This window comes from Triturus cristatus, chromosome 2_2 (genome assembly GCF_964204655.1).
Source record: "Triturus cristatus chromosome 2_2, aTriCri1.1, whole genome shotgun sequence".
Classification (NCBI taxonomy): domain Eukaryota; kingdom Metazoa; phylum Chordata; class Amphibia; order Caudata; family Salamandridae; genus Triturus; species Triturus cristatus.
The window spans coordinates 1,199,281,764-1,199,307,309 of record NC_140582.1 but is presented as its reverse complement, the minus strand read 5'-3'; the positions used below and the strand labels follow the sequence as shown (position 1 = coordinate 1,199,307,309).

At 48.7% G+C, this 25,546-nt stretch overlaps 1 protein-coding gene across 2 annotated transcripts in view; it reads right to left on the bottom strand.

Moving 5' to 3' along the window:
- LOC146863385 (disintegrin and metalloproteinase domain-containing protein 33-like) overlaps nucleotides 1-25,546 on the bottom strand; it is a 460,898-nt gene that overhangs the window by 400,123 nt on the left and 35,229 nt on the right. For both annotated transcript variants that reach the window (XM_085642820.1, XM_085642819.1), the window contains exon 2: nucleotides 9,688-9,767. In XM_085642820.1, coding sequence (XP_085498946.1) covers nucleotides 9,688-9,767 — 80 coding nt within the window. The remainder of the gene's footprint in view (nucleotides 1-9,687; nucleotides 9,768-25,546) is intronic.

Sequence of the window (25,546 nt, the reverse complement as noted above, 5' to 3'; positions counted from 1 at the left end):
TCTCAGAGATAGACTGGGTGCCTGAGCCTGCTGTCTCCTACCCGGAAACGCAGCTAGGCTCCCAGACTCCCCTTTGGCCAATCCTGACCCAGCTCTCATACATAAGACCAGTGTCAGGATTGGCCGAAGCGCCCTCGATTTGCGATCTCAGAGATAGACTGGGTGCCTGTGCCTGCTGTCTCCTACCCGGAAACGCAGCTGGGCTTCCAGACTCCCCTTTGGCCAATCCTGACCCTGCTCTCATACATAAGACCAGTGTCAGGATTGGCCGAAGCGCCCTCGATTCGCGATCTCAGAGATAGACTGGGTGCCTGTGCCTGCTGTCTCGTACCCGGAAACGCAGCTCGGGTTGGAGACAGCTTCAGTGCGCATGTCGGTTTGTTCATCCTAAGACGGCCAGCCAAACCCACATGCGCACTAACAACAGTGCCCATCACTCCCTCTCATCACTGTTACCCCTCGGACCCGGCTCCAAAGACTTGGCCTGGGAAGAAAAAAAAAACGATAATAAACACTTTTTATTATCGTTTATTTTTCACGTTTTTAGGCTGCTGGCGGGGGAGGCGGGGCTCCACCGCCATAGCAGTGGAGCAGCCTCTGATAGGTTATCCATACGGAGAAACCTATACTTGAAAGAGGGAGGGCTGGCGGTTTCTGCGTTGTAGCCCGAGGCAGCCGCATGAAAGAGGGGAAGGTGGTGGAGGCCGCCGCCCCCCCCCCCCCGCTATGACACTGTAGAGTCCGTAGTCAGAGCCATGCTAGCAAAGCTGACCACCTCTCTTAGTCGAGCTTCACTTCATTTGATTAGAGGCCCCTCTCTGCTAAAAGCGTCCCATAACAGGGGGTGCTATTTGTCGGAAATCGCCAGCTGTTTCCTATGAAACAGCGCTTTGGAGTCAAGGTTCTGTCCTTGCCCAAAGGAGCTGTTTGGGATGGAGGAGTCTCTTATCCCAAGAGGCAGGTGAGATCTCTAGAGCAGACGAGGCATATCTTAGCAAGAGTTAGAAGCTAGCTCGGGTGAGGCACCTCTAGCTCCTCAGTGACTCTGGGGTATTAGGAGCTATACTAACGCAGGTGGTGATAGAGCACTGGACATCGCTGCAGTGTTACACAAGATGCTGAGACCTGTCTCTATCGATCACCAATAGGAAGTCTCTCGGGTCGGGTTGTCTACTTGGTAGCGGCCCCTCCGTCTCTGAAGCAACCTGTGGGCTGCATAGAGTGTGGTGTGAAAGACCCTGATAAGATTAGAAGATGGGATCATTTGTAAAGTGTTGAAGTCCCTTCTCCAGTACAATCACAATTTACATTAGTCCAAATAAGTACTGGCAAACCAATAGATCTGTTCTTGGCTGTCAGGCTTTTGGCTTTGCCAATGCTTCTTTTGTTTTGTCATTGCTTGTCTAAATTTATATCGTTGGGGAAGCCGCAATCCCGGTCACCATACAGAAAGAAAAAATCTTAAAAAGCAAAAATATTTTTGGGGTCTTAAACACACTCTGCGATAGAAGCCTCTGACTTGAGGAAACTACTTTAGGTGTGACTGCGCTCCTTACGAAAGAGTAGGATGCCCGCGCTGACAGCGAAGGCAGCCAATGGCTGAAGTGGGCTGACCCACTGCCCCAGGCTGTATGTGTAGTGGGCGCAAGAAAATGAGAACGACACAACCACGGATCAATGGCTGAAGAGGTCTGCTAGAAAGTCCCAGTAACTACATATTTTATACATCTCATTTTAGTAAAATCTAGAAGTCTTGGCTAATGCGAGACTCAAAGAATATGCTTGAAGTACAATATGAGCTAGAAAAACATGAACTCCGAAAAGTAGTAAACTTACACAATAGTATAAGTTCTACTTTGCGAATCTGGCCCATGGATTTGCTACACTTGACACATAGTCCACCATCTGCTGTGTTCTTTACAGATTTAAACAATAAGTGTTGGTTCTAACATAAATGTGTCAAAAATCACAAAAAACATGCCACACATGGTGCATTCGTTAGTTGCTAAGGAAATAACATTTACAATACCATCTGTGAATACGGATACATTACTTCCTCAAGTAACCATTGAATGATGCGCACCATTTGGAACACTTTGATATCAACAGCGGCGGCTCCTCCACAATGGCGGAGAAGCATCACCCCACTGCCTGGCTCAGAGCCAGCGCATATAAAATGAAACAATGTTGTTGCATTGTTTCATTTTGCATTTGCCGGCTCTTAGCCAGTGCTGTATGAAGGGGCGGGGCCTAGGCATGGGAGGGGGGAGGAGGAGTGCTACGTGCACTCCACTCCCTAAGTGCTCATGTGTGTTTGTTTGGTCTTCTCAGGCTGACCAAAACACAAAGGCGCACTTCTGTTTCCCCAGCCGGGCTGCATTGCGCAGTAGGGCTCGAGAAACCCCCAGACTCCTTGGTCTGAGCAGGGAGTCTATTGAGCCCGCTCAGGCCAATCCCTGCGCTGCTCTGCAGCATGGGGATTGGATGGGAGTCTGCCCCAGGGGCTGCTGGGACCCAGGAAGAAGAGGAGAGGCGATGCGACACTGGAGGTGGCCGGCGGCTGAAGGTACGTTTTTTTTTTTTCAAACTAATCTATTATTTCTAACCACCCCCCTGCATGCACCCCCCCCCTCCCGTGTGACCCCCACCCGCTCACCCCCTCCCACCCCACAACGCTCTATTTGTGGCGGCCGCCACTGGATATCAATGTCTGGTAGAATGGCAAAATAGTGCGACCTCCCTGCTCCTGATTGGGCCGCATAATTGTCCTTTTCTTGGTGCATAATTTCACAGCTCTGCCGCATAATTCCTGAAGCCTTGAATATGTATGGGAATCTCATGGACTAGTGTATACTATTTCTCTCATTCCCCGTGTACCCACCTATTACACATGCAGTTGTTGTGCGGTTCATCCGTTTGTCTGATCATTACAGGCATGGAGAATAGTTAGGACTATCAATCCTACGCTCTATTGATAACTTGTCCTTATTTTTCATATACTATTTTAGTAGATTTTTGAAAACATATTACATAAGACGATCTGCACGTGTGCCATACGTTTTAAGAATGGGAAAATATGAAATTGCTCCTGGAGCTGAAGACCTGTCTCTCTTGCGTGACATGTGTTTCTCCGCCCGCTTGGATCTCGGTGCCATGCCATGCCCCTGGCATGCTACGCTTCCTTTAGTGCCCATTTCTTTGCCCTCCTGTTGTGTTTATAGCCTTGGCTCTGGCACCCCTGCCTTTGAACCAGCTTTCCTTGGCAGCTACCTCCAGTTCGTGTATCAGAGTATGAGAGCCATTTATTACATGTTTCCTTATAGATTGTTGTTGTGGTACATCATACACGTGGCTACACCTCCTGCCTCGACCCCTTTCAAGGTCACTCTTCAGCTGTTGACAGTGCCTCATCTGGAATTAATTAAGTTGGGTTTCAGAAGAGAAATTGCATAATTACAAAAACAGATTAAAAAACAAAATTACACGTCTTATCCTCCAAATGAGCTTGAGTAGGGAATCCGGCATTACCATTTTGATGGACCAAAGTCCCAAATTGTCAATCTCCTTAGGATATCCAGCAGGTGCCCAAGTACCCTTCTGGCCTCTCTGCCCTTCTGTCCTCTCTGCAATATTTAACATTTTTACCCCTCAGTGGCCAGAGAGCGTTCCCAATCCAGCCCAGCGCTGAATCCTGGCCAGGGTTGGCGCAGTCCATAGACAGCAAAGATGGCGGCCACTGGGTGTTGGTGTTGTGCCTAAGAGTGAGGGCCATTGTATGTCAGTGGATTAGCCACCGAGTGAAGGCTGTGCCACTAGGCTGGATGCCTCCTGAGATTTAACCCCAGCCTTTCCCATTTCCTCACCACTGACAGGTTAAATTCTTTGGACTGGACATTGAGATGCGAGACCTCTGTGGCACTGTGGTCTACAAGCGAACATCACGGATCTTATGTACATCGGATGAACATCTACGGCCATGCCACATGCCATGTGACTTGCCTCACTCTTCTGATTCTGGTGCCCACAGATGGCATTTATGCGGTACGCAACGGTTCACGGGAACCCTCAAAATATATTAAAATACATGAATAGAAAAGGAAGGGTCTCACAAGCAGACATGAAAGCCGGCTTCTGGTGGGAGAGAAACCCACCTGACACTGGTTCTACCCAAGAAACGCATGAGGATGGTTTCCACTTGATTTTCTAGTTCACCTTCCTGCGCATTCGCATCGCAACCATTAGGCGCCCCCTTGATTACTCAAAACCCACAAGCCATTTATTTCTGAAAGCTAAGCGCTGTATTTATCAAAGGGTTGCGGCCCTTTCGCTCCACGCACCATGGGTGTTCCCACACAAAACCCATGGATTTTGATGCATTTCCTGATTTACTATAAGTGGCAGACCTGGGAATGCGACAAAACAGCTATGCATTCCCAGGGGAGGCGTAACGAGGAGAAATATCTTTTTTCACCTCATTACTTCCTATTTCTATGTGTGCTGCATTCCGCAGCACATAGAAAAAGGATAGTGCCTCTGGGGATCGTTTTTTGTGCAGGAAAACAATCCTGCGAACAACTCAGGCCCCCTTGCACTATGGTGCAATAGTGCCGGCATTGGCGCTGGTTTCATTGCCTGATGGATTTCGAGAAGAGTTCCAGTGTATTGTCCATTTACCTGTGTGTGCTGTGAAGTTTTAATAACACAACCAATACAAAACAGAGGAGGATCTGACACCTGTCAAACCACTTCCCCCGGTTTGAAGAGGTGAAGCAGTGAATCGTATAAATCTCTCCACACTGCGACCTCAATGTGGTGAAAGTGTCGTTGACCAATATTGAGACCAATCCAGTGCTTAATTTGAGTTGGTGGTTTCCGGTGCTCAGCACCGGCACTTAATCATCAACACCGGCGCTTTTCATGAGCACCAGTTAAGGGTACATTCATTTACAGGGAGATTAGGTGATTTGCCCAGAATAGCGGGATGTTCAGCCGACACTGAGGCTCGAACCCGGCTCCCCAGCTCTGAAGTCAACATCTCTGGCCATTACACCACATCCTCCCCCCACTTTCATGTTTAGTAGTTGGTTCTGTTTTAGGGGGCCCTAACAGGAGAAATGGGCTGGTGCAAGCTGCCTCCTGAAGAGAGCCCCGGCACTTATGTTTCTTACAAATTAAGCACTGGACCAATCGCAGCTCAGACGCTTTTGGACATCTCATGCTTGCTATGGCGAAAACTGCAGTTGTCTCCTCTTGAGCGGGAGGGTTTTGGATCTGTGCATTAATGCCCAATCCTGTCTACAAGCTTCAAGTCGATGTATCCTGTCTACAAGCTTCAAGTCGATGTTTTTCTTAAGTCAATATTTCTCGTTGTTTTTTCAATGGAAATCTGCATCTCATGTCCAGAAAGCCATGTGCTGCAGCGGGTGCATGACACAACCTGGGATCCTCCTGCCCCTTCTCACTTCCTCATCTAGGGACGCGGCCTTTCGGCCTCCAAACATCGCATGGCTTCAAAGACGCTTACCTCCCTCCCTACGCAGTATCGCCCTTCACCAATGTGGAAGGCACATCTTTCAGCAAGCCGCCGTCACATGGTTCTATGTAGGCTTAACGCCCAGTGTGTGTGGCAACACCTTTCTCAAATGTTCAAATGACATCTTTCATACCCCAACATTCACGCGGCTCTCCATGGGCTCAGCTCCCTTCATGTGCCCATCACCAACGGGTAAGGTACATTTTCTAAGAAAGACACATTTAACAAGACACCCGACAGGAGCATGGCATCGTTGATGGAAAAGTTGTGCTCACATCTCTGTGGACTAGTCCTGTGCTGACAGATTTACACAGGCCACCAACAAGCCAGCTCCATTCCAGGGGTAAGTACACAGGAGTAAGATACTCAGAGAATGCCCCTGATATACACAGGCCACCAACAGGCCAGCTCCATTCCAGGGGGAAGTACACAGGAGTAAGATACACAGAGAATGCCCCTGATGTACACAGGCCACCAACAGGCCAGCTCCATTCCAGGGGGAAGTACACAGGAGTAAGATACACAGAGAATGCCCCTGATATACACAGGCCACCAACAGGCCAGCTCCATTCCAGGGGTATATACACAGGAGTAAGATACTCAGCGAATGCCCCTGATATACACAGGCCACCAACAGGCCAGCTCCATTCCAGGGGTAAGTACACAGGAGTAAGATACTCAGCGAATGCCCCTGATATACACAGGCCACCAACAGCCCAGCTCCATTCCAGGGGTAAGTACACAGGAGTAAGATACTCAGCGAATGCCCCTGATATACACAGGCCTCCAACAGGCCAGCTCCATTCCAGGGGTAAGTACACAGGAGTAAGATACTCAGAGAATGCCCCTGATATACACAGGCCACCAACAGGCCAGCTCCATTCCAGGGGGAAGTACACAGGAGTAAGATACACAGAGAATGCCCCTGATGTACACAGGCCACCAACAGGCCAGCTCCATTCCAGGGGAAAGTACACAGGAGTAAGATACTCAGCGAATGCCCCTGATATACACAGGCCACCAACAGGCCAGCTCCATTCCAGGGGTAGGTACACAGGAGTAAGATACTCAGAGAATGCCCCTGATATACACAGGCCACCAACAGGCCAGCTCCATTCCAGGGGTAGGTACACAGGAGTAAGATACTCAGAGAATGCCCCTGATATACACAGGCCACCAACAGGCCAGCTCCATTCCAGGGGTAGGTACACAGGAGTAAGATACTCAGAGAATGCCCCTGATATACACAGGCCACCAACAGGCCAGCTCCATTCCAGGGGAAAGTACACAGGAGTAAGATACTCAGAGAATGCCCCTGATATACACAGGCCACCAACAGGCCAGCTCCATTCCAGGGGTAAGTACACAGGAGTAAGATACTCAGAGAATGCCCCTGATATACACAGGCCACCAACAGGCCAGCTCCATTCCAGGGGTAAGTACACAGGAGTAAGATACTCAGAGAATGCCCCTGATATACACAGGCCACCAACAGGCCAGCTCCATTCCAGGGGTAAGTACACAGGAGTAAGATACTCAGCGAATGCCCCTGATATACACAGGCCACCAACAGGCCAGCTCCATTCCAGGGGTAAGTACACAGGAGTAAGATACTCAGAGAATGCCCCTGATATACACAGGCCACCAACAGGCCAGCTCCATTCCAGGGGGAAGTACACAGGAGTAAGATACTCAGAGAATGCCCCTGATATACACAGGCCACCAACAGGCCAGCTCCATTCCAGGGATAAGTACACAGGAGTAAGATACACAGAGAATGCCCCTGATATACACAGGCCACCAACAGGCCAGCTCCATTCCAGGGATAAGTACACAGGAGTAAGATGCACAGAGAATGCCCCTGACGAAATTGCCTTCATTTTTATTTCACTTAGTTTTCACACTTGTTTTCACACCTCTATGCTCACACTTCATGGCACAGGCGGTAAATGCCCAACACACCAATATTTGCCCACTTCCCGACACGGATCAGTTTTTGCACACCATTATATTTTGCACATTAATGTTCCTTACCCTCACATTGTCTGCCTCTGCTCATGGTAAGCACAGTGGTTCTAATTTGTGGCACGTCTGTGCTTTATAATTGCCCCAATAAAATTAGCAAGCATTTGCAATGCAATTGGTCTCACATTTGTGAAAGTTACAGCTGTTGGCGTTGTTAATGACAATGTTTGTTACTTTTGTTTTTTTATTTGCAGTGGAGTGACCATATTTACATAGCGCCATTGCCATTCGTGTGACCTCACAGTGCTGGAGAACCAGAAAATGAGAAATAAGGGAGGGGAGACCGAGCGGCGGTACACATTTTCTAAACTAAAAAAAGGGAAACAGGTGATGAGGATCATATTAAATATTTGCCACTCTGAGCATCAAGCAGGTATTGCAGTCCCTCCAGGAATGCTGCACTTCTGCACCCGGGGAAAAATATGTTGTTCCAAGAAAGACAAGAAAACGAAAATAGTGCTTCACTGGTAAACTCTGTAAAGTGGCGCTAATATGTGTGGGTGTGAATAAAACCAATCTGGCCACTTTGCGACTACTCTGTCTAGCTTTGTTTCGTTTTTTATTTGTTTTTCGTATTATGAACCTCTCTCTGTCCCGAGGCTGCACTTCGGATTAGAAAAATGTCAGAAAAAGATGACATTTGCAGCAAAAGTAAGTCTTTCTTTCTTTGGATCCATCTCAAAGGGGAACAAATAAAGGAAATGAGCAGAAAGAGAGGCTAGGCGTTTGTTGAAGTCACTGTTTTCAGCAAGTGAGGAGAAGCGAGACAGGAAGAGAGGCAGTAAGTGAAGAGGAAGCAAGAGAGAGAGAAGGGGGCAGCTGCCAGCTGCAGAGCAGGAGAAGTAAACACTGTAGGGAGGTGGGCGGTGTGAGATGAGTGTGGTGAGGGGGGCGAGGGTCATCATATTCAGAAGTGGGCCCCTACGTTGTGGTACGGCAGATCAATACATGCGATTGGTTGGATTTATTGCAGATGGACCAAAGATGCACATTGTGACCAAACATATAGAAATAGATCAATCATTCTTGCTTGCCCAAAACATGAAGCGCAGCGTCCGTGAAGCAGGCGCCTTCTGATACGCGAGCCGAGGGAAAGCACACAAAACGCAAGATGCAAAGAGTGCACAATCCCTACGGAAAAGTCCTTCAGAGAAAGGATACTGCAATAGGCCAAAACTAAGGGGCAGGAGTAAGACACGAGAAGGTGGGACATAAACCTACAAGAAACCATACAGAAGAAAGCTTTTCAGAACAACACGCACTTTAACCAATCGGCAGCGAGGGCGTGGCCAAAGCTCGTAGAAGTGAATACAGCATGCCTCCCAGAGCAGTGCATGCGCCACCGCTAGGCTCGACCTAAAAATAAGTTGTTATCTCTTGACTCTCAATGTTGCCCAGGTTGAATCAAATGATACTATTAGATGTTTTTCAATACTGACTATCACAAAGTCATGACATTTCTCAACTCCATGTCGGAAGAATGACAAGTCAATTTTGGGTTTTTCCAGTCAATAGGACCATGTATGTTAGGACTTGTAGTTTACATTTTTTTAATATAAGTGCGGGCCCCAACTGCCGGCATGCTTTGAATTCTTAGTGCTGTTGGCTGAAAATCTAGGACTGCCCACAAGGCACTCTCTTGACAAAGGGCCTCTTGATGAATATTCACAGGGTTGATCTATCAGCTTACAACACCCATCTGTTCCCTACTCCTTCCTGTGCTATTGTCAACATTCCCCAGCAGAAGGTGATATGGCCAGCCTTATATCTTCTCCATATAGTCGTGTATAACAGCGCCTGGAATCAGTCACCACGAAGAAACAGCACACACACACATCTCTATCTGCCATGCGAAGAGGGCGTCTGTTGACCTGCAAGAAGCATAAGAAGTTTGCAAAGCTCTCCGGCACTATTCATGCACCCCGCAATCATACAGGCACAGCACATTTAACAAGAGTGTGCCTCCTAGTTCCAAAGAATGCCAGAAATATATGCACCAAAGCCAAATCAGACTCCATAGACAGATGGTGACCTCAAAACCATGTAGAACATGACCAGACTGTTGAGAGCGTCACAAGGCAATAGCATCAGCAGAATGTAGGGTATTCAGATAACTGCTCCACACTGACCGTCTCCAGGGCGCTGATGGCTCTCTTGACGCGTCCTCCCGACAACCAGTGAGCGGCGGTGAGTTCTCCTTCAGAGGATCCTGTGATGGGAGCAGACCAAAAGGATTAGTTACTTCAGAAAGTTCACTCCATGCAGCTGCACTATGTCTTATTTTAATATTGTTTAGGTAAAGTTATAGCAGAGAGGTGGCACGGGAGAGCGATGGAGCTGTAGGTACCACACGGAGGTACATCACAGGTGGAGCAAATTTACAGAGATCGAGTAAGACAATGTAAACGAGAGATACAACTCATGCTTGGGAGGCTAGAGGGCACGAATAGAGGGCATACTACGCATAATGAAAGAGAGCGGCAATGTAAGCTGGGTGTAGGGTTATATCGCAGTTGTCAGGTAGGGTCATTGTGTCTTACTCCTGCCCTTGGTGTTGATTACCTCTGAACACACATGCCTGATTGACAAAACATGTTTATGAGTGCCTGTGCCTTACTCCAGTCATAGGTGTGTCCTATTTATAAATCAACATGAATTAAAGATGACCGCTCAGGGGAAAAGTAACCCCTGGCTAGGCGTGTTATACTTTTCGAAGCCCAAGTGTAAGATGCACCTAAGACTGGAGTAAGACACAGCTACTCACAGGAAAGATTTGTGACGCGTCCCCATAATGCGGGACTGGGGGCCGGGTTCAATCACAATGACTGGAATCGCCAGGGAGGACGGCTCATCAGAGGCACAGAGATGGGGATCGCCGGAGGGTGTATCTGGCTGGTCAATCACTCGTTGCTTCTTCGGGAAGCTTTAAGGAGATAAACCCAAGCAACCCATACCTTCTTCCGGCTCCCATAGGACCTGCTGATAAAATACAGAGGTCCGAGAATGGAGAAAAATCACTTTAGAGTCCCTGCCACACATGAATATACCTGCCCTCGTTGCCACCAAAATGGGTAAGACATTTCTAAAATGCCATGTTGTAGCTTCGGATTGGAAACAATCTATCCACCCAAAGGCTGCTTCAATTTATGAAACAGGGGGCAGCTCACTTCTTTAAAGAACACTACATGGCGACAAAGTCTCAGTGCACCTCCACTCTCAGAGCCTCGCTTTCCGTCCAATCACCTTCAGACTTTATCTTTGCCATTAAAACCATAGTGCACTCTGCTGCCGTTTGGGGAGATTCCCGCTACACAAGCGGTTTGGGACCAGGATATCGTCTGACATCAATAGAATGCCCCCAATGACACAAGATACATACATGCATTGACGTGTGCTCTAGAAGAAAGAAACATGTCTGCCTGACGCACCGCGGCCTCCTGGCTGCAAGAGGACATCTCCCAAGGTCCAGACCACTGTCTGATGCTCCAATGCAGGACAATGACCCAAGGGGAGAAGGTGAGCACTTAGAGGTTGGCACTGGAGCTCTTGTTCAGCTCCAAGGCCCTTATCTTGGTTTCCAGCAGGAGTGGTGAAGACCCACAGGTGCAGTGGAATCTTCCGCTGGGGGTGTAAGTCATATAACAACGCCTACCATCACCTGCTGGTCTAGTCCGGTCAAACACTCCCTCTCAGAGGGCTTCCAGAGCCCATGTCCAGAGGGCTGCAAGGTATACGCCTCAGAGGGCCGAAGACCTTACAGTCCGAGGCGCTGGCGGAAAGGGAGTGACCGATCATGACGCATTCCTTGCTCAGATGTGGATCCCTAGCTAACAAGAGCAGTCATATAAAGATCCTGTGGCTTGACGGAGGAGAGGGCCGAGGAGTGATATCAGCCCTATCTTAGCCATGCCACCGCTAGAATGTGGTCTCCGAGGTGCACATCCCAAGAGGCGATGCACGCAGCGGGTCAAGCCGCAGGGAGCCGCAGGGACTGACCATTATATACAGACATACTATTTTGTGTCGCAAGCACAGTGTCCTTGCAAATACAACACACCCACTGGATACCTATACCACACATTCCACCACAAACAACACTTACACAAGGGGACATGACACATCCTAGTTATGACAGATTCAGAAGGTTTTACCATAGAGGACTGATGGGACAGTATCCTCGGTGAATGAGCAACAAGCCCCTATGCCCCCGCCGCAGAAACCTCTTCCACCAACAATGAATCGGATGCAGCCGCCTGGAGAAGAAGAGCTTCCCTCCTTGACTACTGACGTGGTTACCCCCGGGGGACCAGTCACAAACATGGAGCCATCCCTCCAGCGGTCTTGAAGATGCGAGCCTCTAGACGGCAGCAACACAAGTGTCCTTCCATCTACAGACCTCCCCATCTCTTCTAGAGTTACGAAACGCCCTGAAGACCTGGCTATCCAGCTAATCAACCAGATCCTGCCAGCGCCTAGATACCCTCGTGGATGACAAGAAGCGCTATACAAATCTACTGATTGATTGAATAAATGCACAAAGGTGCTGCATGGCGGATTTCAAAGCAGAGACTTTCATTCTTGCAGTGCCCTGGCTTTCGGATGAGCTGGAGTCTGAAGGCTTGCTTCTCAGAAGCTCCAAAACAGATACCACAGTCATTATCTTGTAAGGAGAGAAGGAATGGACTGGATGCTACTACTCGAAGTGAGAGGTATATTACAGCAGAGTTGCTGGAGTTGTAAAAGCATCTTAGTGAGAGTCCTGCTGTCTGAGGGGCAGATTTACAAGCCCCTTGCGCCACCGGTGCGTCACTTTTTGTGACGCACCAGCAGCACATTTTGCTGCCCCATATTTACAAGGGCAGGAAAAGTCACTCTGCGTGGCTTTTCCTGTCCTTGTAGATTCGACTCCTTCAGACGCAGCACTTTGCGTGAAAGGGGCGTTTCTTGGGTGTGGTTGTGGGTGTTACCACGCGACACCCATAGAACCAGACACATTTCCAGATTTACAAGAAATCGTAAATCTGGAAATGCACCTGAATGCTACGCCTGCTCAGGGGAGGCGTAAGGAGGCGCAACGAGGAGAAATGTATTAATTTCTCTTCGTTCTTTTTCCTCTTTCTATGCGTGCTGCATTCTATAGCACGCATAGAAAGAGGAAATCACCTGTGGTGATTGTTTATGTACAGGAAGGTGTCCCTTCTTGCACATAAAGAATCATCTAAACAATGACGTTTTGCAAGTTCTATGTGTGCTAATGCAGCACACTTAGAAGTTGTCAAACGACATTTCTGATTGTTTATGGGCTAGAAGGGGGACCTTCCTGCACATAAACAATCTCCCCACGATGCAGGCATCCTTGCACCATGGTGCAAGCGTGTCTGCGTTGGCGCATAGCAGCAGCTTGTACGCCAGTGCAGGAAGAAGCAAAGAGATGCAACATGTTGTTGTAAATATGTCGCATCCCTGTGCTTCCAAAGTATCGCGGTGCAGCAAAATGACTTGCAGCACAGCGTTGCGTTGCTTTTTTGTAAATCTGCCCCGGAGTGTCCAGGGTAAGATGGTTAATAATATAAAATCTACACCCAGTGGGGCAGTATTTTTAAAATGATAGTTAGGCCAGAATATTTATGTCCGACGGTATTTTTGTTATCAGTATTCTGGCGTACGACTGCGGCAAAAAGTCAGTGTCACCACCAGTCCATGCCTATGACCTGCTATGGTTTCAAGCCCTGAGCCTGAATATTTCTGTGCCCACCTCGAACATTCATGACTATTTCTTATGAATTCCTTAACAAAACATATCCTTTCAGCCCCTTGGTTTCCTCGATCCTCCCCTGCTGCCTCCTGCACATTCCACTTGGATACAGAACAGTTGCAATTTTTAGAAGACTAGTATAGCACTCCCACACAATATATGGGTAAAGTACCCAACTGATACAAGTTGTCAGTTCTTAATCAGATCATATATGCCTGTCCCAATGTCAAGAGAGATAGAATCAATTTCTTCAAATCATTAAGCTGTCACATGTTAAATCCAGGACCCTTGGAGCAATAGTTGTTTTTCATCCTTTCTTTATTGACGCATGATAGTAAGTTCCAAATACACGGACCAGCCGACACGTGTTTCGTCTTACAAAAGACTTTTTCAAGGCAATAAGTTCAACGAGGTAGTTGATAAAGTATCCAATCATGTAGTTCGTAAACACGAATTCCCATGTAAAATCATCCTGTGTGAGATCACACCATCCAATAGTAGTATGTGCGCTCTCTTGTCTCCAAAGTTCAATAAAGCGTAAAAAAAGAGCATCAAATAGTATCTTCCAATAGGTTGCTAGATGTAAGTGACGTGCTATCTCCTTGATACGAGCGCACTCACTGCTTGTTACCGCCGGTCGAGAGATCTAACAGCCTTCCGTCCCGTTCACTGCACAGCTTTGGCTTTCGAGGTGTTACGCAATTGTAGGGTCACATTATCGTCCATGAAGAATCCTACAGACCCGGAGCAGAGCACCATGGAAGAGCTGCAGCTCAGTAGAGTAAGTGTGTTGAGCCAGGAGAGCGAAGGATGGGGCAGGTAGGGGGTAAGATTAGGAGGATCCGTGCTTGGCGTCGGATAATCTTGAGACAGGGAAGGGTTTGCCAGGTTGGATGTCAAGATGAACATGCGCTGCTAAGTATATTTTTTCTGGAGCTGGTTTTCATAAAGAGATGATCTTCATGGACACAGAAGTGGAATGAGATGATGTCGAGTTTGAGGATTGAAGCAAGTGGTTCCATGAAAAGATTAGGACAAGGTGAGGAAACAATGGAACCCCAAGGGACACCTTGATGGAGCGCTGAAGTTTTGGAAATAGTTTGACAGTTTTGTACACTAACTTCTGATTTCCCAGTATGACATAAACCAGTTGAGAACTGCACAGTTGAGTCCCAGTCTCTCCTTGAGGATTTTAAGAAGGGTGGAATCCCTCTCACCGGCGTAGATAGGAGATAATGATGGGAGTTAAGAGATAGGGATAAGAAATAGGAGATAAGAGATAGGGATAGGAGATAGTAAATAGAGATAGGAGATAAGAGATAGGGATAGGAGATAAGAGAGAGATAGGAGATAAGAGATAGGGATGGGAGATAAGAGAGAGATAGGAAGTAAGACATAGGGATAGGAGATGAGAGAGATGGGTGATAAGAGATAGGGATAGGAGATGAGAGAGATGGTGGATAAGAGATAGGGATAGGAGATAAAAAATAGAGATAGGAGATAAAAGATAAGGATAGGAGATAATAGATAGAGATAGGAGATAATAGAGATAGGAGACAATAGATAGATATAGGAGATAAGAGATAGAGATAAGAGAGAGATCGTCGATAAGAGGTAGGGATATGAAATAAGAGAGAGATAGGAGATAAGAGATAGGGATAGGAGATAAGAGAGAGATAGGAGATAAGAGATAGGAGAAAAGAGATATAGATAGGTGAGAAGAGACAGGGATAGGAGATAACAGAGAGATAGGAGATAAGAGAAAGGGATAGGAGATAAGAGATAAGAGATAGGAGATAAGAGATAGGGATAGGAGATAATAGAGATACGAGATAAGAGATAGGGAAAGGAGATAAGAGAGAGATAGGAGATAAGAGAAAGGGATAGGAGATAAGAGATAAGAGATAGGAGATAAGAGATAGGGATAGGAGATAATAGAGATACGAGATAAGAGATAGGGAAAGGAGATAAGAGAGAGATAGGAGATAAGAGGAAGTGATAGGAAATAAGAGAGAGATAGGAGGTAAGAGATAGGGATATGAGATAGAGATAGGAGACAAGAGTTAGGGATAGGAGTTAAGAGATAGGGATAGGAGACAAGAGAGAGATAGGGATAGGAGACAAGAGAGAGATGGGAGATAAGAGATAGGGATAAGAGATAGGGATAGGGATAGGAGATAAGAGGTAGGGATGGAAGATAAGAGAGGGATAGGAGGTAAGAGATAGGGATAGGAGATGAGAGAGATAGGAGATAAGAGATAGGGGACACCGCTGTCTGGTAAGGGAAGTGAATCATCAGCTAATTAAGGGGCATATTATCAAGCCAGGCGATAAAATTATCGCCGCTTTGGCGGCAGAAAACTGCAGCTAAAACGGCGATAATGGGCTTGATAATATGCTCTATGGAATTCCAATTGAAGCCCATGTTAGATGTGAAGGACATCTAACATGGGCTTCAATTGGAATTCCATAGAGCATATTATCAAGCCCATTATCGCCGCTTTAGTGGCAGTTTTCTGCCGCTAAAGTGGCGATCATTTTATCGCCTGGCTTGATAATATGCCCCTCAATTATTGAGGCCTCCGTGCTGCCTCCTGACCTAATACATCATTAAACCTCCTCTGGAAGGTCATTTTCATCTTCAAAAGCAGGGGCTGATTTTTAAAGCTGCCTCATGAAGGGGAGCTTGGCATATTGGGGCAGATGTACAGAGAGCTCATGCAATGCAGCGCTGCAGGTCAAGTTACTACGCTGCGCTGCAAGCAGGAGAGAGCAGAGCTGCACCGTATCCACTCAGAAAGGTGTGGCTGTGTTCCCTCCCTTCGCTGTCACACTTGTGTCTGCCATACACCAACGCAGGCCCCATCGCCCCATAGTGCCTGGGTGTCTGCATTGTAGTCAGCATGGTTTATGTGCAGGAATGGGTTCCTTCTTGCAAAAACCAAAACACCACGCTTTACACCGTTTCCCTCTTTGCATGTGTATGTAAAATTGAAAAAAATTATGAGGAATTAAAACATTTCTCCTCATTACACCTGCCTCAGGGAGACACTGGATTTTGGTACAAATCCCTGATTACAAATCTTTGTAGATAGAGATTTGCATCAAAGCTCATGGGTGGTTGCATGGGAACGCCCATGCACCGCCCACGGAACATCCCATTGACGCAAAGTAACACAAGGCAGCGCATTGCTGTGAGTTTCGTTACTTTAGAAATAAATGATCGCAAATTGTCACTTGCATTGGTTTCTAAATCCCAGCCTCTTCGTCGGGTTGCATTAAAAAATGTAGAAGTACCAGTTTAAAACCCGGATATAGTGATAGTAATAAGCAACAGAAAGGTGACCAGTGAAGCTTTGCAGAGGGCCTTCCACTGCGCAGCAACATGTGTTGCTGCGTTTTTAGTAACTTTTGAACAGTTTGAACTAGACACAATTTTTTGGGTGAAAACAGCAGATTATGCAGCAGATGATGGATTATGTGGTAAATGCGGCAAATGTATATTTATGCGAAAAAGGCAGCGGCTGCACAATCGCATTATTGCAGTGACCCTGCTAATACCTGCCACCCAAGCCAGTCTCATAGCTTTGGGGACCTTGAATAGTCTGGATTGTCATGCTTGTACGAGTGTGATGGTTAGTCGTTGTGTTGGTACTGTCACTGGCAGGGGCTAGGGATGGGGCAAGCTGTAGCAAGCGCCTGAAGAGGGTCCTGGCACTAAGGGGCAGATTTATGTTCCCTGGCGCATCCCTGCAAATCAGCATGGATGCGCCAGGGAAGATGCGTCACGCAAGTTTGCCCTTGCGCCACCGCAGATGCGCCGCATTTACAATGCGGTGCATCGAGGCGCAAGGACAAGCAGATATGTGACCCATCTGCCGGCGTAAGGTTGGCGCAGTGCTGAAGTTGCGTCGCAAGCGTGACGCAACTCCAGTACTGTTCCAGCCGACCCTATCCCTAACATGGTGCGTCAAGCCTTACGCCTGCTTCAAGCAGGCGCAGGGTTTTGACGCATCAGCGTTGGGAAAGTGACTCAGTGAAATCTTATAGATTTCACTGAGTCACTTTTCAGGGGCGTTCCTGCGACGGAACGCCCCCCCTGAGTAGAAACGCCCACATGAAACCTGACGCAGGTTTCATGTGGCGCAGGGCTTTACACCGTGACACATCTCCATAGATGCGTCACAATGTAAATGGGGCGCAACATGGCGCAGGGTATACACCGCCGCTGCATCACAAAAGTGACGCAACGGCGGCGTAAAACTGGCGCAAGTCAGATATAAATCTGCCCCTTATTGTTTTACAAATTAAGCAGTGCCCAAAATTCCTCAAGACGACACTGCCACAATAAACAGGTTATAGGGGCCAGATGCTGACATAAATAGACATCTGTCTGCAGCAAGTGACGCAATACTGCCTCCAGTACACAGGCCCATGCAGAAAAGAGAGTGGGAAACGGAAGAAGCTTCGCATGTTGTTTCCTCCGTGTACAGATGCATGTGTGTGCGCACTGCTGGCGTGCGAGCTGCTACCAGCGGGGGAGTGTTTCCACAAACAATTAACAAGCACATTTTATCTTGTCCGCCAATTTTGGACAGAAACAAACAGCCGGTCACAGGTCCTGGAGAGCGGCCCTCCCAGCGGCATTGCGCACCCTCCACAGCGCAGGCAGGGGGGCAGCTTGCATTAGGAGGGGGTGGGGGGATTTGGCAGCCAAGGGCAGGCCGCCTTAGTTGTTGAAACTGGCGAGGTTCAGCAGTGCTGTCTGTTTCAGCCACACCTGTTCCTGCGGATGAACCTGATATCCGGTGGCACCCCACCTGCTCTGAAGAGGCCACGCACTTCCGGCTACGCCTCATCTCTGCTGCCTAGTCAGTCTCATCATCTCTGACTCGTCTCGTTATCACTGCAGACTGCTAGGAAACACCCATCCCGGGCCGGGGGCACCCTCTGCCTAAGGGGTGATTCATTGTGAGGCACAATCAGGCCCATCTTTAATTATTTCCTGAAAAAATGCGTTTTTACAGCAAACAGACCTAATGTTCAATGAATTTGAATGAGGGGTCTCTGGCACTGAAATACTGCTCCCACCGCACTCTGAATTGGTCTGGACAGCGATGTACAGAGTGCAAAACCCTCCCTTCAAATAATGGCGCCATTGTGAAATTCGGTTTAATGGGCAACAGTACCTTGGGAACCATTGGCTAAAGAGTTGTGGCGGACGGAGGGTGCGAAACAGCACGCGCCCGCTCTAAAGCCAAGGTCTAAGCGCGACCCTCCACAGACGGAGCCCCCGAGCAGGCTTCTCCAGACCCCGTTCTGGCCTGATTATCGTCACATTGGACTTGTGTTCACAGATCATTTCTACCACAGCCGCTGCTGTGGCTGGTTTCGATAGTCATCACTCCCATGCTCGCCGGACACTCCCTTCCTTCCTCAAGCACCTGGGACAACCTGGCCCCACCACCCTCGACGAATGAGGTTCACTGTGGTTGCACCTGCAGCGGTCCTCCACCCTCACCCAGCACTGGGAGACCCGCCTGTCTCCGACACAGGAAGCAGCTGCGAGCCGCTGAGCTTGAGCACATGTACCCTGCATTATCCAGGCGGCCGCTACAGATACTTGAAGGGGTAAGTGGGGAACTGTACTCTGGCACTGAACTCCACCCTGGAACCGTAGGCTCTCAAGAGAGGGGTGAAGTTCAGAAGCCTTGAACCCAACGGTCTCAAGAGATGCGTGAAGTTCAGAAGCCTTGAACCCAAAGGTCTCAAGAGATGCGTGAAGGTCAGAAGCCTTGAACCCAAGGGTCTCAAGAGATGGGTGAAGGTCAGAAGCCATGAACCCAATGGTCTCAAGAGATGGGTGAAGGTCAGAAGCCATGAACCCAAGGTTCTCAAGAGATGGGTGAAGATCAGAAGCCTTTAACCAAAGGGTCTCAAGAGAGGGGTGAAGGTCAGAAGCCATGAACCGTAGGCTCTCAAGAGAGGGGTGAAGGTCAGAAGCCATGAACCCAAAGGTCTCAAGAGATGCGTGAAGTTCAGAAGCCTTGAACCCAAGGGTCTCAAGAGATGGGTGAAGGTCAGAAGCCTTGAACCCAAGGGTCTCAAGAGATGCATGAAGGTCAGAAGCCTTGAACCCAAGGGTCTCAAGAGATGGGTGAAGGTCAGAAGCCTTGAACCCAAGGGTCTCAAGAGATGCATGAAGGTCAGAAGCCTTGAACCCAAGGGTCTCAAGAGATGGGTGAAGGTCAGAAGCCTTTAACCAAAGGGTCTCAAGAGACAGGTGAAGTTCAGAAGCCTTGAACCCAAGGGTCTCAAGAGAGGGGTGAAGTTCAGAAGCCTTGAACCCAACGGTCTCAAGAGATGCGTGAAGTTCAGAAGCCTTGAACCCAAAGGTCTCAAGAGATGCGTGAAGGTCAGAAGCCTTGAACCCAAAGGTCTCAAGAGATGCGTGAAGGTCAGAAGCCTTGAACCCAAGGGTCTCAAGAGATGGGTGAAGGTCAGAAGCCATGAACCCAATGGTCTCAAGAGATGGGTGAAGGTCAGAAGCCATGAACCCAATGGTCTCAAGAGATGGGTGAAGGTCAGAAGCCATGAACCCAATGGTCTCAAGAGATACGTGAAGGTCAGAAGCCATGAACCCAATGGTCTCAAGAGATACGTGAAGGTCAGAAGCCTTGAACCCAAGGGTCTCAAGAGATGGGTGAAGGTCAGAAGCCTTGAACCCAAGGGTCTCAAGAGATGCATGAAGGTCAGAAGCCTTGAACCCAAGGGTCTCAAGAGATGGGTGAAGGTCAGAAGCCTTGAACCCAAGGGTCTCAAGAGATGCATGAAGGTCAGAAGCCTTGAACCCAAGGGTCTCAAGAGATGGGTGAAGGTCAGAAGCCTTTAACCAAAGGGTCTCAAGAGACAGGTGAAGTTCAGAAGCCTTGAACCCAAGGGTCTCAAGAGAGGGGTGAAGTTCAGAAGCCTTGAACCCAACGGTCTCAAGAGATGCGTGAAGTTCAGAAGCCTTGAACCCAAAGGTCTCAAGAGATGCGTGAAGGTCAGAAGCCTTGAACCCAAAGGTCTCAAGAGATGCGTGAAGGTCAGAAGCCTTGAACCCAAGGGTCTCAAGAGATGGGTGAAGGTCAGAAGCCATGAACCCAATGGTCTCAAGAGATGGGTGAAGGTCAGAAGCCATGAACCCAATGGTCTCAAGAGATGGGTGAAGGTCAGAAGCCATGAACCCAATGGTCTCAAGAGATACGTGAAGGTCAGAAGCCATGAACCCAATGGTCTCAAGAGATACGTGAAGGTCAGAAGCCTTGAACCCAAGGGTTTCAAGAGATGGGTGAAGGTCAGAAGCCTTGAACCCAAGGGTCTCAAGAGATGGGTGAAGGTCAGAAGCCTTGAACCCAAGGGTCTCAAGAGATGGGTGAAGATCAGAAGCCTTTAACCAAAGGGTCTCAAGAGAGGGGTGAAGGTCAGAAGCCATGAACCGTAGGCTCTCAAGAGAGGGGTGAAGGTCAGAAGCCTTGAACCCAAGGGTCTCAAGAGATGGGTGAAGGTCAGATGCCTTGAACCCAAGGGTCTCAAGAGATGGGTGAAGGTAAGAAGCCTTGAACCCAAGGGTCTCAAGAGATGCATGAAGGTCAGAAGCCTTGAACCCAAGGGTCTCAAGAGATGGGTGAAGGTCAGATGCCTTGAACCCAACGGTCTCAAGAGATGCGTGAAGTTCAGAAGCCTTGAACCCAAAGGTCTCAAGAGATGCGTGAAGGTCAGAAGCCTTGAACCCAAAGGTCTCAAGAGATGCGTGAAGGTCAGAAGCCTTGAACCCAAGGGTCTCAAGAGATGGGTGAAGGTCAGAAGCCATGAACCCAATGGTCTCAAGAGATGGGTGAAGGTCAGAAGCCATGAACCCAATGGTCTCAAGAGATGGGTGAAGGTCAGAAGCCATGAACCCAATGGTCTCAAGAGATACGTGAAGGTCAGAAGCCATGAACCCAATGGTCTCAAGAGATACGTGAAGGTCAGAAGCCTTGAACCCAAGGGTTTCAAGAGATGGGTGAAGGTCAGAAGCCTTGAACCCAAGGGTTTCAAGAGATGGGTGAAGGTCAGAAGCCTTGAACCCAAGGGTCTCAAGAGATGGGTGAAGGTCAGAAGCCTTGAACCCAAGGGTCTCAAGAGATGGGTGAAGATCAGAAGCCTTTAACCAAAGGGTCTCAAGAGATGGGTGAAGGTCAGAAGCCTTGAACCCAAGGGTCTCAAGAGATGGGTGAAGGTCAGAAGCCTTGAACCCAAGGGTCTCAAGAGATGTGTGAAGGTCAGATGCCTTTAACCAAAGGGTCTCTAGAGATGGGTGAAGGTCAGAAGCCTTGAACCCAAGGGTCTCAAGAGATGGGTGAAGGTCAAAAGCCTTGAACCCAAGGGTCTCAAGAGATGGGTGAAGGTCAGAAGCCATGAACCCAACGATCTCAAAAGATGGGTGAAGGTCAGAAGCCTTGAACCCAAGGGTCTCAAGAGATGGGTGAAGGTCAGAAGCCTTGAACCCAAGGGTCTCAAGAGATGCATGAAGGTCAGAAGCCTTGAACCCAAGGGTCTCAAGAGATGGGTGAAGGTCAGAAGCCTTTAACCAAAGGGTCTCAAGAGATGGGTGAAGGTCAGAAGCCTTGAACCCAAGGGTCTCAAGAGATGGGTGAAGGTCAAAAGCCTTGAACCCAAGGGTCTCCAAGAGATGGGTGAAGGTCAGAAGCCTTGAACCCAAGGTTCTCAAGAGATGGGTGAAGGTCAGAAGCCTTGAACCCAAGGGTCTCCAAGAGATGGGTGAAGGTCAGAAGCCTTTAACCAAAGGGTCTCAAGAGACAGGTGAAGGTCAGAAGCCATGAACCCAACGGTCTCAAGAGATGCGTGAAGGTCAGAAGCCTTGAACCCAAGGGTCTCAAGAGATGGGTGAAGATCAGAAGCCTTTAACCAAAGGGTCTCAAGAGATGGGTGAAGGTCAGAAGCCTTGAACCCAAGGGTCTCAAGAGATGGGTGAAGGTCAGAAGCCTTGAACCCAAGGGTCTCAAGAGATGTGTGAAGGTCAGATGCCTTTAACCAAAGGGTCTCTAGAGATGGGTGAAGGTCAGAAGCCTTGAACCCAAGGGTCTCAAGAGATGGGTGAAGGTCAAAAGCCTTGAACCCAAGGGTCTCAAGAGATGGGTGAAGGTCAGAAGCCATGAACCCAACGATCTCAAAAGATGGGTGAAGGTCAGAAGCCTTGAACCCAAGGGTCTCAAGAGATGGGTGAAGGTCAGAAGCCTTGAACCCAAGGGTCTCAAGAGATGCATGAAGGTCAGAAGCCTTGAACCCAAGGGTCTCAAGAGATGGGTGAAGGTCAGAAGCCTTTAACCAAAGGGTCTCAAGAGATGGGTGAAGGTCAGAAGCCTTGAACCCAAGGGTCTCAAGAGATGGGTGAAGGTCAAAAGCCTTGAACCCAAGGGTCTCCAAGAGATGGGTGAAGGTCAGAAGCCTTGAACCCAAGGTTCTCAAGAGATGGGTGAAGGTCAGAAGCCTTGAACCCAAGGGTCTCCAAGAGATGGGTGAAGGTCAGAAGCCTTTAACCAAAGGGTCTCAAGAGACAGGTGAAGGTCAGAAGCCATGAACCCAACGGTCTCAAGAGATGCGTGAAGGTCAGAAGCCTTTAACCAAAGGGTCTCAAGAGATGGGTGAAGATCAGAAGCCTTGAACCCAAGGGTCTCAAGAGATGGGTGAAGGTCAGAAGCCTTGAACCCAAGGGTCTCAAGAGACAGGTGAAGGTCAGAAGCCATGAACCCAACGGTCTCAAGAGATGCGTGAAGGTCAGAAGCCTTTAACCAAAGGGTCTCAAGAGATGGGTGAAGGTCAGAAGCCTTTAACCCAAGGGTCTCAAGAGATGGGTGAAGGTCAAAAGCCTTGAACCCAAGGGTCTCAAGAGATGGGTGAAGGTCAGAAGCCATGAACCCAACGATCTCAAAAGATGGGTGAAGGTCAGAAGCCTTGAACCCAAGGGTCTCAAGAGATGGGTGAAGGTCAGAAGCCTTGAACCCAAGGGTCTCAAGAGATGCATGAAGGTCAGAAGCCTTGAACCCAAGGGTCTCAAGAGATGGGTGAAGGTCAGAAGCCTTTAACCAAAGGGTCTCAAGAGATGGGTGAAGGTCAGAAGCCTTGAACCCAAGGGTCTCAAGAGATGGGTGAAGGTCAAAAGCCTTGAACCCAAGGGTCTCCAAGAGATGGGTGAAGGTCAGAAGCCTTGAACCCAAGGTTCTCAAGAGATGGGTGAAGGTCAGAAGCCTTGAACCCAAGGGTCTCCAAGAGATGGGTGAAGGTCAGAAGCCTTTAACCAAAGGGTCTCAAGAGACAGGTGAAGGTCAGAAGCCATGAACCCAACGGTCTCAAGAGATGCGTGAAGGTCAGAAGCCTTTAACCAAAGGGTCTCAAGAGACAGGTGAAGGTCAGAAGCCTTGAACCCAAGGGTCTCAAGAGATGGGTGAAGGTCAGAAGCCTTTAACTAAAGGGTCTCAAGAGACAGGTGAAGGTCAGAAGCCATGAACCCAACGGTCTCAAGAGATGCGTGAAGGTCAGAAGCCTTTAACCAAAGGGTCTCAAGAGATGGGTGAAGGTCAGAAGCCTTTAACCCAAGGGTCTCAAGAGGTGGATTAAAGTCAGAAGCCATGAACCCAAGAGTTTCAAGAGATGGGTGAAGATCAGAAGCCTTGAACTCAAGGGTTAAACCCTTTTACTCCTTATGTCCCAGGACGCTACCTACTATGGATCCTGAGCAACTGGGCCAAGTACCCCTCCCGCACTTGACTCTCAGGGGTAGCGCAAGTCGAGAAGTCCTAGCCTTCTCGGGGGAAGGCAGATACAGCGAGGTGAACACAGGCTTTCAACTCAAAATATATGCTCAGCAGGAACAGTAAATGATTGTCCAGTCAATTACTTGCTTTTATGAAAAAAGGGATTTTATATATAAATACTAAGTAAAATATGACATTCATAAACAGTACACACAGTCCCGTGAGGTCAGTTCTGTTGTGCTAAATAGCCTTGTCTCTCAGTCCCACTCCCCAATCACAAGCAGTAGTGGTTATTCCCCATTCTCTATAAGTCCCACTAGTAGTCCGGGTCACAGGAGTTCCACTTTCACTCTTTATTAAAGTCAAAATTGTACCAGTGCTGAAGCTTTCTCTGTAAGGCAAGCTTCCTCAGGACTGACTGGCCCATAAATCAGTCTTACCCGTGCCAACAGGATCTGAGCGACCGGAGTCTCTGAGCACGCCCTCATCACGGGCACTGAAACTGCTGTGGCGGACTTGGTAAGACTTTCACACGTGGCCCAGGAGGGGCTGCGATCTGATGTCTTCGAATTCCAGTGGCAGCGGCCAGGGGGTTCTCGATGCTCCTCCAATTCTGGTAAGTTACTTGGGTTCCTCCTCACAGCTAGCGGGCGGAGGTTGGGATGCTCCTGGTGCTTATCCTCAGTCGCTGCTTGGGCCCATTCGGGCACCACGGCAGCTTCCTTCCTCCGACAACAGTCTCCACCAGACTACTTACCTTGCCTTGTCCCGGTGCCCATCCAACATACGGGGTTCCTGTTCTCTTTCTGTACACTGATTATGGCGCGACCGGCACAACAGCAATCTTTACGGTGGCTCCACCTGAAGTACGGGGTTGCTGACTTGGGGGCATATTATCATGGACGGCGTTAAAATTATTGCCGCTTTAGCGGCAGGAAGCTGCCGCTAAAAGCGGCTATAATGGACTTGATAATATGCCGCAGAGAATTCCAATAGAAGCCCATGTTCTGGTGTGAACATGGGCTTCTATTGGAATTCTCTGCGGCATATTATCAAGCCCATTATCTCCACTTTAGCGGCAGTTTCCTGCCACTAAAGCGTCGATAATTTTAACGCCGTCCTTGATAATATGCCCCTTAGTTCCATGCACAGGCTACGGCCTGCTCGGCATGGTAACTGTCTTCACGGCAACCCCCATCTGGCATATGGGGTCGCTGACTTACAATCTGTACACAGACGATGACCCAATCAGTGCAGCAGCGATCACAGCTCACTTCACAGTGGCCCTCCTCTGGCCACTTGAGGATCAACAACTTTTTCGAGCCCACAGACCACGACCCAATCGGTGCAGCAGCTGTCTCCTCAGGCCTCGCTGCTAGGACCCAATCACCAGGATACCCCACTGGTCCTCACTCTCTCCTATGCTCTCCTCTC